Genomic DNA, 16,911 nt, shown 5'->3' on the forward strand with positions numbered 1-16,911 from the left:
GTGGTGCCACTGGTGTAAGCTCAGAGTGGGAACCATTATTTTTGGAGCTCTTACAATATGATAAGTACATACTAATGTCTGCTTAAGTGGTCTCCTCTAACCCTCAGAACAATTCTTAAGAAGTGGGTGGCATTGCTTTTTCCATTTGACAGATGGGGAACCCAAGACTCAGAGGTTCATTAACTGGCACAGGGCATGGACTATTGGCAGGCTTATCTCTCAGAGCACTCACATTTTCCCTGAGTGGTGTCTGCAGGTCAGGAATACTGGGAACAGTATCTTCAGCTTATTTTCACATTTCCAAGCTGGAAGAACAAGCCAGTCAGGGATAGCTCCCCGAAGTAAACACAGATGGAGGGATGTTCTCAGTTGGGACACTTAGCTGAGTTTTTGGCTTGGACACCTATTGGAATTTATTGGAGTATCTGCTCTTACTGTCCTGCCCCAACCCTGCTCACCTCTGCATATTTATTCCAAAATGGAATGGATTCCTTTGAGAACTCACCTCTAAGCTTTACTGATAGTTTAGGGAAACTCAGGAGAAGCCTATTTCCCGCATGGGTTTCAGCCCAGATTCTCCAATATCTGGGTAAGTTTTAGCTTACACCTGTTGAATGGTCATGGGGACAGCCATCCTTGTTCTCTTATAAGGGGATAATACAGCCGTAGTGCCTTAAATGTGCCAAGTATCCTTAGTTTAAGAGCAAAACTTAGTGTATTGAGATCCTGCTTCTCTTGGATCCCTGGACTTCTTGGCTAGTGAGAAGGAGAATCTGCTTTAGGGGATACTTTCTTTTATAATGCCTTATGACTGATCCCAGCTTCTGGCTCCATAGTCCCATGCTGACTACAGAGAGGAGCAGGAAGGAGGAAAGTGGGTCAGTATTCCCAACACTTTGGACAGAGGCGGGCCCCTACATGAATTGTGTTGGAGTGGAAGGAAGTTGGCCTAGGTGTCTTAAGGCCTAGAGGAGAGAATTCTCTGAGGTCAGCCTCCTCATCTGTCAAGGAGAGTTTATGATACCCATCTGCACACTGTCTAGACCTCAGGATGGACAAATTCAGGATTACTGTGAGTGGCTGTGTATAGCAACCACATCACACATGATCAACTCCCACCTCCCATACCATTGTTGTTACATGACATTAGGAAACAATACAGTGAGGTGGGGTGAAGACTCCAGGAGGAAATAAACAACCAGCAACCATTTCCTCAGGGTCTGATGTTCCCATTTTATAGAGGGGAGCTCAGGCCCAGTGAGCCAGGTTAATAAGTGACTTATTTATGAGGGGCAAAGACTGGATTCAGGAAGTTGTTGCCTTTGGTCCATTTGCCTTCTGAGAAGGATTAATAAAGATTAGCCTGAGTCTACTGTCAATTTTCAGTGTGTTACCAGAGTGGCCCCTGAGGCTGTTACTGTGTCTTTGAAGTCCTCCATCTTTGGCTGGGGAAAGCCCAGTGCATGGGACCTTTCTCTCACACACATCCTGTTGTGGCTTCTGCTGCCACTTCTCCCATTGGGCTATCCCAGGTGGTTGGAAGAAAGACATAACAAAATTCTGTTAGGGAGGGAATTGCCTTTGTTTAGGAAAATCTGTTGTCAGCCTGAGGACAGAAGGGGAAATGAAGAGAAAATGAGAGATGGCCAGAGGCTCTGCTTATAATAAAATGACCCAAATTTCGTCTTCTCCACAAGACCAATGCAGATCTATTTAAAATTGAATCTTATTTCCCCCAGCATGGTTGGTCCTTCACCTTTGCATCTTCTCTTTTTGTGAGAGTAATTACCACATTCCAGTCTACTCTATAATTTGCTTATTTATCACTTTATTTATGTTGTCTATCTCCCATTCTGGACTACATTCCAGGAGAGCAGTCTCTGTCTCTTTGCTCAGATACCTCCCAAATGCCTGGGCAGACCCAATGCATGAACAAAACAAAAAACTCACAAATGTTTGTTGGATGAATGAGTGAGTTTGGGAAAGGAAGGAGAGTTGAGCCACAGACTAGGGCAGAGTAGCAGCAAGTGTATAAGGGGTATTTTCAAGAGCAGGGAACCAAAGTCTAACTGCAGGCAGGGGGTGCTGGCCTGATATATCCCCCAACCCCTGTTTCCTTGGTCCTCCTCCACCAATCGTGTGTGTGTGTGTGTGTGTGTGTGCATGTATGTTTTATGATGTATGTGAATACATGTTTGAGTGTGTATGAATGCAGAAAGATGGAAAGGCCAGGGAAGTCCAGTTTACACTCAATGCCAGAGGTACCTAGGGCTTAGTGTGAAGGTGCTGGGAGGGGCTGATCTAGGCTCTCCCCAACAGTAGCTTCCCAGACAGCCAGGCCAGATGAACTGCCCGGAGTGTTGGAGGTGGCAGGAGCAATGGTGTGGGCCCTTCATGTTGGTATGTAGAACATGCTGCAAGCAGGGGCTTCATGGCCTCTCTGCCCTGTGAGGCTGTATCGTGGGTTTACTCTCATCCTGGTTAAGACAGTTGCTCCAGGGGGCCTGACCCCCTTTCCTGAGCTGCAAGGACCCCATGTGGCATGATTCTGAGTTCTGACTATCCGAGCTGTGTGAGCTTGGGCAAGTCTCATATGTTTCTCTTCTGTGCCTTGGTTTCATTTGTAAATGGTCTAATCAAGGTGACTTCTTTATCAGGCTGGTATAAAGTGATGCTTATGATTTATTAATAGATACTAGAATACATTCAGTGTGCATAGCCAACATGAGACAACATCAAGGACACACCTTGTTCTCTTGCATGTTTTGCCAAAGGCAGGCCTTAACCAAAGTTGCACCCGATTTTTGGAGGCCTAAGAAAGTTGACCAACTGCACAGCTGCCAAAAGGTTAAGCTGCCCGTGGCTCTTTGGCTTTGGCAGAGCTGATCCAGAAACCCCTCCCTGCAGGCAGTGGTGCTTTCTGATTGTTCAGTCACCTGCTATATAAGGTCTTTCACACACATGCTCTTATCCTGTACTGGGATCCACCTTCGGGAGAGCAGTCTCCAGGCCAGACTCTGAAGGTGAGGGGCTGAAGCCAAGCTGTGGTGGGGGCGCCAGCTTTAAAAAGCTCAAACCAAGAGAAGGCCAATGTGGGATGGCTGGAGTTCAGGGCATTATCATGGCCCTTGCTCCTTTAGCAGTGCTCAGGGGAAGGAAGTCTGGAGGGGAGAGCTCTGTGCCTGGGGTTTGCTCTCTGTTTTAGCTGTCCTTTTCATAGCTGCTCTGAACTTGCTTATGTATAACATGAAAGGAGTTGTAATAGGATGCACTCAGAAAATATCCAATGATAGATGAGTGGGAAGGAATTTGCAAAGGGGTTTTTCAGATGCTACTTGTTCTTATTTTGCAGATGAGGCCTCCTGCACCAACGGCCACCTCCCTGGTTTCTCTTTAGAGGTGGTGATCAGGGCCACTTCTAGGCTCTCTTTGCTGTGTGTCTCTAGGTCAGATCCTGATCTCTGTGGGCCTCCTTTATTTCCCTCTGAAGATGAGGCTAATAATCAGGGGTATAACACAAGAAGAAGTGGTTGATATATCTGACATGGCTGCTGTGACCTCCTTACCCTCATCTCTTTCTTTCCTTTTCCCTTCTCCATACTTACAAGGCTTGAGAGGCCCTTCCCAGGAGGCTCGACCTCTGAGCCTGTCTCTGTACTGGGGTTTCAGGCCTGGAGGGGTGATCAGGCGTGGGGGCATGTTGGGTGCAAGGTATGGAACATCTGCCACAAGTTCCAAACCAGATATACTTAATTTCTCTCCTTGGATTTCTGTACTATGTGGCCCTTACGTAATAGATATACCCCTCTACCTACCCTGATTGAACTAGTGTCTCTTCCTTTTTGCCAACCTCTAATAAGTCAACTAAGTGATCACAGTTGCAGTGGTATGTGTGTATGGTTGTGGTGTGCTGAGATGAGAGGTGGGGGACTGACTGCAGCCTCAGGTGTCAGTTGTCTTGGTAAGTAGCAGCTATCATGAGCTGGAAGGATGCAGAATGAAGTCCCAGTTTTGGCCTCATGAGCTCGGTGAATTTGGGCAGCTTCCCTTATCTCTCCATTGGCAGGTTCCTCACCTGCTGAGTGGGACAGTAAGCCACACTATGCCCTGGGACTTTCTGTAATGAAGGGAATGTTCCAAAGTTGTGCTGGCCAATAAGTAGTAGCTAGCCAGGTGAGTCTTAGAAATAGAATGTTTTTTTCTTTCATTCCTTCAATGACTGCCACATGCAGTTTGTGGCTACCATTTATAGGATCAATGAACTAACAATTAGGAAGGACTCAGGGCAGAGACAGATACTTCTACTCCCTGCTGCTCTGATACATGGGCAAGTTGAAATCCTGGGAGCTCTGATTCGGGATCCTAATGAATACAGCAAACCTTAGCTATCAGATGACTGTCGACACAGAAAGATTTGGAGACTCATCAGTTGGAGGTGTGCTGGGGCCTCTGGTTCTGTCCTGCAGGTTGAGTGTGTCCAGGCCTGGGGCTCTGGGAGTCCCATCTGTTGGAGGCAGTGTGGGTCGTGGTTAGGTGCTTGGGCCAACCCCAGCTCTAATACCTCCTAGGAATGTGATCTTGACTTTGAGTGGTTTATTTGATCTCTCTGGGACTTGATTTCCCCTATGAAATGAGAGTGGTGCTAATAATAGCACCTGCTTGTTAGGGTGAAGGCAACACATGAATTAATGAACATAAAGTGCGTGGAAGAGAGTACGTGCTCAATAGGTGTGGTGATGACAACGACAGAGCTCCTAAGTGAATTATGTGAATGTGGTGAGATATTAGCTAGAGGACTACATTATACTTTATTCTTGGACCCCATCCCCAGTGGGGCTGGCAATCATCTGTCTGCCCATGTTGTATCTGAAGTGGCTGTGGGGAATGTTCAGGCTGTGTTTTGTAGCTGTGTGTAGATGTGCAGGCATCCAGGATTGGGGGAAACTCAGACTGGCACAGATGAAAGGGCAGCATAGAAACTGCATCACAGTTCTGTGCTCCCAGCTGAGAATGCTGATTTTTTCTGTAACATGGGATGTTGTGCCCCAGCACCCTTGCCAGCCCCCAGACTGCCTTCTTTGTGTCTCTTCAGGCATAAGGCTCTGCACCACAGTCCTCTTCCTTGGGAGACACCAGGTCCTGCACCATGAAGGGCATCCTTGTTGCTGTTATCATCACAGCATTTGCTGTTGCAGCTGTAGGTGAGAGAAACCACTGACACCCTTTGGGAATGAAGACCTTTTCTGACACACTGTATCAAAGTCTTCTCACTCTTGGTATTCTGGGGTCCTGTCCCATGGCATTTCATGTCAGGGTGTGGTCAGTGGAAAATATGAGACCCCTCTGGGCACACTGCCCTCAGAGGAGCCTCTCTGTGCTATGGGTCTTCCCACTGGGAAATGGTGCACAGTGCGGAGAAAGTAATGGAGGTGGCTCCATCTCACAGCCTCAAGTTTGGGGGGTCCCAGAGGGAAGGGATGCCATCCCCACTATTCTTTGGAGGGTGTGGATGTGGTGCTTTGTCCAGAGTACAGTCTATAAGTGTCCCCTGAATGTTGACAGTGCTGCCCATCTTGTCTCACCAGAATCCCTAAGTTGCGTGCAGTGTAATTCAGTGACAAACCCTTGTGAAAACAGCAGCGTCTCTCAGTGTCCCGGCAATGCCAATGCCAGCTGTACCAGTTTGGTGGCCAGCTTTTCTCTAGGTGAGCCTGGGATGCCATAACCCCCATTTCTGGGTTTTGCACAGGGCAGGAGCTGGATAGGGTAGCCAGGGAGGAAGGGAAGGCTGAGAAAGGGCTGGGCTGTGCAAGGAGACAGATGGGGTTATGAAGACTCTTCTGGAAAAAGCAACATGCAGGAGTCAGGTGAGAATGTGGGGCAAGCTGACAAGCTCTCGTGACTTCTTGGAATTGCTGTTCCTGTCTAAAATCCCATTCTAGACCTATATTGGTGGATGTGAGAAGCAAGGGCAGCTCTTAGTTAAATTACAAAGCAGGCAGTTTGCTCTGGGTGCTTGCATTCTTCCATTTTTCTGGCTTCCTTTCCTCTCCTCACTGCTCCTTCCTTTTCGAGCTCCAACACGCTTGCACCCAGGGTGATTTGCTGCATGATTTTTACCTCTTTCCCACAGCACTTAGATTTCTTTTTAACGTTTTATAATGGACATTTTCAAATATGCACAGAAGCAAGAAGAATAAAATGAATTGCCATGTAACCACTATCCTGTGTCAACAATGATCATTTTGCTTTTTTTAATGGTATTTTATATTTTTTGAGATTTTATTTATTTATTTGAGAGAGAGAAAGAGAGCACAAGCTGGGAGGAGGGGAGGAGGGAGAAGGAGAGAGAGAATCAGACACTCTTCTCTGAGTGTCGAGCCCCATACAGGACTCTATCCCAGAATCTGGAGATCAGGATGTGAGCCAAAGTCTGATGCTTGACCAACTGAGCCACCCAGGCACTCCTGCAATGGTATGTATGTATGTATGTATTTATTTATTTATTTAAAATATTTTATTTATTTGTTCATGAGAGACACAGAGAGAGAGAGAGAGAGGCAGAGACACAGGCAGAGGGAGAAGCAGGCTCCATACAGGGAGCCCAATGAGAGACTCGATCCCGGGACTCCAGGATCATGCCCTGGGCTGAAGGCAGGTGCTAAACTGCTGAGCCAACCTAGGGATCCCCTGCAATGGTATTTTAAAGCAAATTTAGGTATCATGTAATTTCTCCTGAAAATACTTCATTATTCATCTTTAATAAGGACTTTTTTTTTTTTTTTTACATAACTACCGTACCACTGTATACCTAAGAAAATTAACTGTGATTCTTTAATTTCTTCTAATACCCAGGCCATCTTAGAAATATCCTAGTTGTTTCAGATGTTGTGTTATAGCCAATGTGTTAGATTTCAGATACAAACAAAACCCCACATAGCATTTTGCTGTTAGGTCTATTAAGTCAAATTTGTTTTATAATAGCTACCATCACTTTTTTTTTTGGTTCAATCCCATTGATTTGTTGGATAAATTGGGCCAATTGTCCTATAGCTAGCTGTCCCATATTCTGGCTTTGGCTGATTATTTTCTTGTGGTGTCATTTCTTTGTTTCCATATTCCTGGTGTTTCCTTGTAAATTGGACCCATACTGCTCAATAGAGCTGTCTTCAATAACAGAAATGTTGGGGATCCCTGGGTGGCTCAGTGGTTCAGTGTCTGCCTTTGGCCCAGGGCATGATCCTGGAGTCCCGGGACCGAGTCTCACATTGGGCTCCCTGCATGGAGCCTGCTTCTCCCTCTGCCTGTGTCTCTGCCTCTCTCTCTCTCTCTCTCTCTCTCTCTCCATGTCTCTCATGAATAAATAAATAAAATCTTTTCAAAAAATGGAAATGTTTATATCAATGCCGTCCTGTACAGTAGCCACATGTAGCTATTGGCCACTTGAAATATAGTTATATGACTGAAGAGCTGAATTTTAAATAGCCACATATAGCTACTGGCTACCATATCAGATAGCTCTGATCTAGAAGCTTGACTGTATTCAGATTTAACATCCTATTGCACGTGGGACCATCTTCTGCTTGGCTGTTTTTAGAGATGCTAAGACTGATCAGTGGCTTTGGATGTTGGCCTGAACCACCATTTCCAAGCTCCCCATCAATCTTTGATCTGAAATTTAGCCTGCATCTCTGCTCATCTCCTGCTAAAAGAAGGAACTACCTCACGAGGAAGATTTTTCTGTTTGCAAGGAAACCCTCCTCAGTGTCTCTGAAATCACAGTGAACTGGGGGTGTGTTTTCTGCTGTTGCCTGAAGCAGTCACTATTCAGAGTCTCTACCCTTTCCCAAGCCTTACACCCAGGACTGACAGTCTTTGTTTGCCTTTTAATAGATCCAGACCACATATACCAGGATAAGGCCTGCTCTGTGGACAACTGCCTAAAAGAGAGAGACATGGTTGAAACCATCATTGTCCGTGTGTCCGATACAGAATACTTCCATTTTACAAGCCAGTGCTGCCAAGGAAAGAAGTGCAATGACACCAGTAATGCTCTGGGTGGGTGCTGGCAATGTGCCATCCTCCCTCTGGCCTTTCAGCTCTCTCCTTTCCTTTGCCACCTGTAGTCCTCACCTTCTGGTGAACATCTCAAGTCCAAGCACTTCACTGCATATCTGGGTAACATCAACAGCTGACTTACAGCAATTACTTGAAAAACAAATGGGAAAATCATCACTACTTTCATGCTTTCCTCTTTATCAGAACAGACAGAAATCATAGTACTCCATGTTGCATAAAATTAGAGGCTTATTAGTATTTCTCCAACTTTGTGGTTTCAGGCTCTCTTTTAAGACTCTAAATCTTAAAAATTATTGAGGACTAGAGAAATTTGATTTATGTGAATCATACTATCAATATTTACACTCAGAAATTTTAAAAATTCAAAGAATTTCTAAACAAATTTAAAATCTTTATTTATAGTTCACTAAGAAATCATAAACCAATTACATGTTAACAATAACATTTTTGCATAGAAATAACTATATCTTCCAAAGCAAAAAAATATTTTGTGAGAAGAGCGGCATTGTTACATATTTTCTCAAAGCCCTTTAGTTTCTGGCTTAATAGAAGACAACTGGATTCTCAAATTTGCTTGTGCATTTAGTCTGTTACAATCTCTTATGTCATGTGGTCTCTCAGAAACTCCATTGTACATTCATGAAAGAAAGAGTGTGAAAGAGGCAAGGAACATCTTAGTATTGTTATGAAAATGGTTTTGACCTTGTGGTCTCCCTGAATGGTTCTTTGGGATTCCCAGGAGTTCCTGGACCACAAATTGATATTGAAAATTGTTGGTTTATACCAAAGCTCTCTTTTTGAAGAGAAGAAACCATGGCCAAAAAGGCATCGTTCTAGAGTATAAGTCATTAGTAGCACAGCTGTATCTCAATATAATTTTGTATTAAATGTTAAATAAAGGGGCACGATCATTTATTCAGAGAAAGATTTAGTAATAATTACACATCTATTGGCCGATGTTCAGAATAGCTGGCTAATGTTGACATTGCTTGGTTTTCTTTTCTTTTTTTTTTTTTTTAAAAGATTTTATTTATTTATTCATGAGAGACACACAGAGAGAGGCAGAGACATAGGCAGAGGGAGAAGCAGGCTCCCTGTGGGGACCCTGATGTGGGACTCGATCCCAGGACCTGGGATCACGACCTGAGCAAAGGCAGACGCTCAACCACTGAGGCACCCAGGTGCCCCAACATTGCTTGGTTTTAGATCAAAATCTTATGTTTCCCTTCTCAGCCCAACACACCCACTGACCACAGTCCTTGAAGACTGGATGGCTTGTAAGGGAAGGTCTGTGAGGTTGTGTGCTGTAACTATTTTGGTGGGATATGAGGTTAGGATGACTGCTGTCTTTATGCAATTGTCCCATTTTCAAGATCCCTCTGGCTAGCATCTTTGTTTGCTTGTCCCCTTCAGTACAAGGCAGTACCATGTTCTATATTACAACCTTGTTCTAAATTAATGGCTCTTATTCTATCCAGCTCCTCCACTAGAAGATTCATCCAGCAACATAGAATGTCCTGCATGTTATGGATCTAATGAAAGTTCCTGTAGTGTGAAATCCAGGAAATGTCATAAAGAAGAACAGTGTGTCGATCTAGTTGCGGAATTTAAGAATGGTTTGTCTTGGGGTTTCAATTCCCTTTTATGGGACTGGAGTTGGGCCTTGGGTAATAAGTTCTGAGTTAACAAAAGGAGGCTGGGGGAGGTTAAAAGAATAAGGTCAGAATGCTTTTGACATAATGAGGCTGTTAATGTAGCCCTGAGCCGCTTGCTATTTTGCCTCCTTAGTCCAGAACCATTCTTTCTGGGCTGTACATCTCTTGAACCCTGCTCTCTTCTGGCTCATAATCAAGCCAGACTCATTTAAGCTCATCATGCTATTCCTGACATTTACTTCTTTACCAGATTGCATTGCTCTGTGGGTGTGTGTGGGATTTGTCTTTTATTTCCTTTTATACCTACATTTTTTTCTATCTGTCACTGAGAGGGGCTGCCTTATGACAACTTGGGTCACCTGATTGAAGAGTCAAATTGGATTTTAACATCCAACCAATTGTTCTTTCCTACAGAAGTAATTTGATACTAACCATCAAATTAACCACTATAAATAGAAAACTGATACGTATATTATGCTTTAAATATTCAGGCAGATGTTACATCTGAATATTTAAAGAATAATACATTTATTAGCAAGGATAAGTTCGTTACTGTTAAAAAGCAACCCCTAAATCCTCAGGATCAATGTAACAGATATTTATTTCTTGCTCATATGGCAGTTCATTGCAGAGTCCTGGGGCCTGTTGTCCTTTTCATCTAGAGGATCTGGTCCCCAGCCACCCAGGACGTAGCAGCTCCCTGCTGTATTCTTTGTCTCTCATCAGCAGTTCGGGGAAGACAGGGAGTGGAGGGAGGCAGGAGGATTTCTATAGGCAAAGCCTGGAAGTGCATGCATCACTCTCTCTCACATTCTGTTGGCTGGGAAATGCAGTCTCATGGTGTCTAGTGTGGTCCAGCAAGAAAGGAAGAGACATGAAGCTAAAATGAACAGCCAGCCAGTCTCTGCCACAATATGGCTCAGCTTAATAACAGTTTAAGAGCACCAATACCCAGGTACAATTTGATTTCAACTTTTACTAATGGCAATTATAGTACTGGAAATCCATGCTTAACTGTAATTGCAGGCTGAGAAGTGAGGCCAAACATCACAAGTATCCTGAACCTCTTTTTATTTTAAAAAAAAAAATAAATTTTATTTTTTAGAACAGTTTTAGGTTCACAGTAAAACTGGGAGGAAGGTAAAGAGATTTCTCACATACCTCTGTCCCCACACACACAGCCTCCCCCACTGTCAACATTCCCCACCAAAATGGTACCTCATGAATCCATGAACCTACACTGATGCATTATTATCATCCAGAGTCCGAGGTTTACATTAGGGTTACTGTTTAGGTTGCATATTCTATGAGTTGTAACAAATGTATAATGAAGTATATCTACCATTATAGCATCACACAGAATAGCTTCACTGTCTTAAAAATCCTCTATGCACTATTAATCTGTAGCCTCTGGCAACCTCTGATCTTTGTTTTGTTTTGTTTCTGTTTTGTTTTGTTTTTTAACCTCTGATCTTTGTACTCTCCCCATAGTTTTGCTTTTATCAGAATATCATATATTTAGAATCATATAAAGGTAGCCTTTTCACATTGACTTCTTTCACTTAGTTATATGCACTTAAAGTTTTTTTTAATTAAAAAAATCTCTAGGATGTCTACGCAGCTCTGATATTTAATTCTTAAGCTATGTCTGAGGATAACAATAACATCTGAAACAATTTCTCCTTCTGCTCACTTTGTTCCCAGGTGTCTTCTGATGTCAAGGATGGAATTTTAAAAATATTCCTTTGATTTAATCTGAAGCCAGATAGATCAAAGCCATCATACATGTGGGGGTTTTTCCTTTATTTATTTTTGCCCAAGATCACTTTTTTTTTCAATATTATAGACATGTGCCAAGCAACACATTTCTCTAGCTTACTGTAATTCAATCTCCAGCACTGCTATTTGCTATAAAAAAGGAATTAATTATTTTCTTCCAAGGGATGTAGAGATTTCTCTTTCCTTCTCAGAACAAGTTAATAGCCCTTCTGATAAGTAGCCACTTGTCCTCCACTTCCTTCCTGTGTAACTGCCTGTCCTTCAGACCTGTTTAAGTCATAGAGCAATTGGCACATAGTAGCAGCTCAATAAAGGTGGCTGCAGTCACAGCCACATTTTCTTTGCAAATCCTCTTGGCCTTTTCCTAGGACCTACACCTTTTAACAGAATTAAACATAATATAATTCAGATTTAGAATGAAGACCACCTCCAGCTATTTTTTTCCTCTATTCAGATAAAACTCAGGCAGAGAGAACTCAGGTCCAGAGAAGAGTGAGGATAGAAAACGGAATTCATAGTACAGGAGCCTGGGAGGAGTCCTTCTTGGATTGAGAGGAGAGGGCTCTCTGAGCCCATCTCCTGGGTTTTTAATCACCTGCCAGCCCCTCAGGGAAACACCAGAGACTTGGGTCCCAGGCCCATTTCTGGCCTTCATCTGTGAGCTCGGGCTTGCATCCACCTTCTGGAGCCTGTTTCTTTTGAGTTTAGATCGGGGAGAGTGTCTGGGTGCTGACCTCCATGGTACCTCTGCCATTACTGTGTGGTGTTCTTGATCCTGGGCTCCTTCCTCCAGGCTCCTGTTTTAGAACCAGACGTAAAACAGGTTGCTGAACCAGACCTAAAACAGGCCTAAGGAGGAAGGGCAAGAGTGTTGTGAAGTCCTTACTGTTCGCATTACATTCACAGAGACCAAGAAGCTCGTGCTGAAAGGCTGTTCCAAAATCAGGAACTCCACCTGTCAGTTCCTGTCTGCTGAGAACCAGACAATTGGAGGAATCATCTTCCGAAAGTTTAAGTGTGTAGACGGTTTCAGCTCCTCCTCAACTGCCATTCCTAATTACCCCCCAACCAACCCTCCTGTCAGCAACTCCAGCACCTCTTCAGCACCCAACTCCAATAAGCCCACCAGCCTGGACTCGGGCTCCAGAGTCTCCTTCACTCCTGCAGCCTTTGGCAGCCTCCTCCTGCTGAGGCTGCTGCTCTGAGACCCATCCTGCCCTCAACTGCCCCTCCCTCCCCCTATTTAACTGCTCAGTTAATTGCAGCCACAGCCCTCCTGGCAAAGCTCAGTGACAGCCACATTTTTCTCCATTATTAAAGGCTGGCCAAGTCTGTCCTGATAGGTTCCTTTGAGCTGCTGTCCATCACCACTTCCCAGTCCCTTGCATTTGAAATCTGTGCACCTTAGTGTGTGGCTCCCAGGACTCCCCTAAACTCTGCCCACCTTACTTCTGAGAAACATACCTTTTCACCTTGTTGGCATTTTCTGCCTACAGCCCTGCACTTCTGGGGACTAACACGCCCCCATTCTCACCCACATACTGAGGGCATGCCCAATTGTGCCTGTAAAGCCCTGTGTTGACCCTTCCGTGACTGTCCTGGCTCTGGTGACAGGTCCAACAGGGACATTATCCACAGGGCCCAAAGAAGGGTGCAGAGGGGTTGCTGAAGGCTGGCAGTCTCCCTTGCCTAACCTCTTGGGGAGAGACATAATGCTTTTGGTGCTCCCACTGACCAGATGTCTCATAGCCTTGTTCAGAATGAAATAGCTACGGAACCCTAGTCCCCATTCCCAGAGAACCTGCAATTGAAAGCAGAGCTTTTGACTCCATATCAGAGACCTGAGGAGCAAGAAAGCTATTCAATCCAACATGCACAGAAGTTCAGGTTTGGTAAATAAGGTGGGCCTTGAGCTGGACTTGCAAGAATGGAGTTTTCTGTAATAAAAAATTTTAAAGGTATAAACTAGTGTGTGTCTTTATTGTCCAGACTTGCTAACAATGCATCAAAAGAAAAGCCTCCAGAAAGGCATCTTGTGGTACCTCATCAACACATTCATTCTTTAAAAAAAAAAATCAATTAATTAACATCTAGTGTATAATTAGTTCAGAGGTAGAGTTTAGTGATTCATCAGTTGCATTCAACAGCCAGTGCTCATCACATCATGTGCCCTCCTTCACGCTCATCACCCAGTTACCCTATCCCCACCCCACACCTCCCTTCCAGCAACGCTGTTTGTTTCCCAGAGTTAAGAGTCTCTTATGGTTTGTCTTCCTCTCTGATTTTTTCCCCCATTCAGTTTCCCCTCCTCTTATGGTCCTCTGCACTATTTCTTATATTCCACATGTGAGTGAAACCATATGATAATCATCCTTCTCTGATTGACTGATTTCACTCAGCATGATATTTCAAGATAGTTTTAGACTTACCAAAAGTTGCAAAAATAGCACAGAGAATTCCAGAACCCCCTCATCCACCTTCCTCTTGTGTTTGCATCTTATATAACACACTACAATTACTGAAACCAGGAAATCAGCATTAACACAATACTATTAACTAATAGATCTTCACATTTCACCAATTTTTATTAATGTCCTTTTTCTGGTCCAGGAACCAATTCTTTGCATTTAATAGCTATGTCTCTTCAGACTCCTATGATCTGTGACAGTCCTGGGATTTTTCCTTTGTGTGATGTCTTCTCATCATAAGGTCAAGTTTGCACATTTTGGCAAGAATCCCACAGCATTATTGTGTTCTTCTCAGTGGGTCCTACAGGAGGTATATGATGTTTATGTATTGTATTGCTGCTGGTGTTAACCTTGATTGCTTGGTTGAGGTGGAATCTGCTGAGCAGAGCCACAGCATAAGCACATGAGTAGGACTGGGGTTAGGTTTCCATTCTGGAAGGTTCTCCAAGACTGCAGGGTGCAGGTGAAAAGACAGCAGAATGATGGGACAAGGAGGGAGTTTAAATAGAGAGGTAGTGGAGACCTACCCAGGCAGCTACTCTGTTATCCTGCTGTAATCGAGAGAACGCCACACCCTAAATACACTTCTATTTGCACTGGCGCCTTCTGACTTCTCACCCAGAGAAGGGAAGAGAGCTAAGCACCACTTGTGCTCAAAGTCTACCTTACTTCCCCGCACTGTCCATGCTTAATTCCTCTGGTCCTCTGGGCTAGGCCTTGGACTTCTCCTGAGGTAAAGCCCTTTGCTGCTGGTCTAGGCTCCAGGATAAACTCCTATGTCTGAGAAGCTCCACAGAATTCTTTTTTTTTTTATAATAAATTTATTTTTTATTGGTGTTCAATTTGCCAACATACAGAATAACATCCAGTGCTCATCCCCTCAAGTGCCCCCCTCAGTGCCCGTCACCCATTCACCCCCACCCCCCGCCCTCCTCCCCTTCCACCACCCCTAGTTCGTTTCCCAGAGTTAGGAGTCTCTATGTTGTCTCCCTTTCTGATATTTCCCACACATTTCTTCTCCCTTCCCTTATATTCCCTTTCACTATTATTGATATTCCCCAAATTAATGAGAACATATAATGTTTGTCCTTCTCCGATTGACTTACTTCACTCAGCATAATACCCTCCAGGTCTATCCACATCGAAGCAAATGGTGGGTATTTGTCGTTTCTAATGGCTGAGGAATATTCCATTGTATACATAGACCACATCTTCTTTATCCATCATCTTTCGATGGACACCGAGGCTCCTTCCACAGTTTGGCTATTGTGGACATTGCTGCTAGAAACATCGGGATGCAGGTGTCCCGGCATTTCATTGCATCTGAATCTTTGGGGTAAATCCCCAACAGTGCAATTGCTGGGTCGTAGGGCAGGTCTATTTTTAACTCTTTGAGGAACCTCCACACTTTTCCAGAGTGGCTGCACCAGTTCACATTCCCACCACAGTGTAAGAGGGTTCCCTTTTCTCTGCATCCTCTGCAACATTTGTGGTTTCCTGCCTTGTTAATTTTCCCCATTCTCACTGGTGTGAGGTGGTATCTCATTGTGGTTTTGATTTGTGTTTCCCTGATGGCCAGTGATGCAGAGCATTTTCTCATGTGCATGTTGGCCATGTCTATGTCTTCCTCTGTGAGATTTCTGTTCATGTCTTTTGCCCATTTCATGATTGGATTGTTGGTTTCTTTGGTGTTGAGTTTAAGAAGTTCTTTATAGATCTTGGAAACTAGCCCTTTATCTGATACGTCATTTGCAAATATCTTCTCCCATTCTGTAGGTTGTCTTTGAGTTTTGTTGACTGTATCCTTTGCTGTGCAAAAGCTTCTTATCTTGATGAAGTCCCAATAGTTCATTATTGCTTTTGTTTCTTTTGCCTTCGTGGATGTATCTTGCAAGAAGTTACTGTGGCCGAGTTCAAAAAGGGTGTTGCCTGTGTTCTCCTCTAGGATTTTGATGGAATCTTGTCTCACATTTAGATCTTTCATCCATTTTGAGTTTATCTTTGTGTATGGTGAAAGGGAGTGGTCTAGTTTCATTCTTCTGCATGTGGATGTCCAATTTTCCCAGCACCATTTATTGAAGAGACTGTCTTTCTTCCAGGCTCTACAGAATTCTACACTCACACTGTACAGCTGGACTGATCTCAAATCACTGCTTTGTCTTTCCATAGCACTTTAGCGTTTGTAAAACTTTGTTTTTGGCCAGGTTATTTTATTTAATTTATAATCAGCTTTATTCAGATATGATTTACATATAATAAAATGCATGCAAGCAGATGAATTTTGATAAACATGCCCTCTCCTCCAGTAAGGCCCCCTGAGCTCCCCTTATTATTCCTTATAATCCATCCTACTCCAACCTGAGGCATCCACCTGCATCTCCACTGTTCCCTTCAGGGGGTGACAGGCAGCTCTTCTGCTCACATTCTATTAAGCTGAGCATTTATTAACCACCTGGATGCAGGGCAATGACTCTGGGTTGAGGTGTCAACTATTCCCAACAACAAGTCTGCTCCTTGAAAGGGAGGTCAAGGGACCATTTCCATTAGACTCCAATCCCTTCCAACTACTCAGTGCCTTGGCTGGGAAGATGGAAGAAGGGTATGGGGTTCTCTTCTTTGTGGGCTGGATATAGCACTTCTTGGCTGAATTATGATCTGAACTAAATCTCCAAATCTATGACTTGATCTGAAATATGAACTGAACTAAAGCTAAACCCACTAATCACTGTAATTGTCATCAATGTTCATTTTTAACTGGAAGAATGAATATGCCCCAGTGGGATGTGAGAGGGATGCTGGTCTTGAGGTATTAAGGGTCGAAAGCACCTGAGTGTGATTGTAGACTGAGCACCAGACCAAGGAAGGTTGAGGAAAGGAAATCTCACACAGGATGGACAGTGGGATCAAGGCATGGTTGTTCTTAGGCTGGA

General features: G+C 43.9%; 1 protein-coding gene across 2 annotated transcripts; it reads left to right on the plus strand.

Annotated features, from left to right (window-relative positions):
• The first annotated feature begins 2,880 nt into the window (after positions 1-2,880).
• Positions 2,881-13,478, plus strand: LYPD8 (LY6/PLAUR domain containing 8). 2 transcript variants are annotated; one of them, XM_049095145.1, is made up of 7 exons: positions 2,983-3,023; positions 3,353-3,446; positions 5,093-5,201; positions 5,586-5,705; positions 7,894-8,058; positions 9,558-9,695; positions 12,420-13,478. In XM_049095145.1, the coding sequence occupies exons 3-7, from the start codon at positions 5,147-5,149 to the stop codon at positions 12,716-12,718; spliced, it is 777 nt and encodes a 258-aa protein (XP_048951102.1). In that variant the 5' UTR covers positions 2,983-3,023; positions 3,353-3,446; positions 5,093-5,146; the 3' UTR covers positions 12,719-13,478. The 2 variants fall into 2 exon arrangements, with proteins under 2 accessions (XP_048951101.1, XP_048951102.1); XM_049095144.1 differs by lacking the exon at positions 3,353-3,446 and having other exon boundaries at positions 2,881-3,023.
• Positions 13,479-16,911: the final 3,433 nt, after the last annotated feature.

The sequence above is a fragment of the Canis lupus genome, chromosome 16 (genome assembly GCF_003254725.2).
Source record: "Canis lupus dingo isolate Sandy chromosome 16, ASM325472v2, whole genome shotgun sequence".
Classification (NCBI taxonomy): domain Eukaryota; kingdom Metazoa; phylum Chordata; class Mammalia; order Carnivora; family Canidae; genus Canis; species Canis lupus.

Bases quoted from the DNA above. Each gene is read 5' to 3' on its own strand.
- LYPD8 (XM_049095144.1), top strand. From the start codon at position 5,147: ATGAAGGGCATCCTTGTTGCTGTTATCATCACAGCATTTGCTGTTGCA. The intron at 5,202-5,585 runs GTGAGAGAAACC...TTGTCTCACCAG, and splicing joins ATTTGCTGTTGCAGCTGTAG to AATCCCTAAGTTGCGTGCAG. The intron at 8,059-9,557 runs GTGGGTGCTGGC...TATTCTATCCAG, and splicing joins TGACACCAGTAATGCTCTGG to CTCCTCCACTAGAAGATTCA.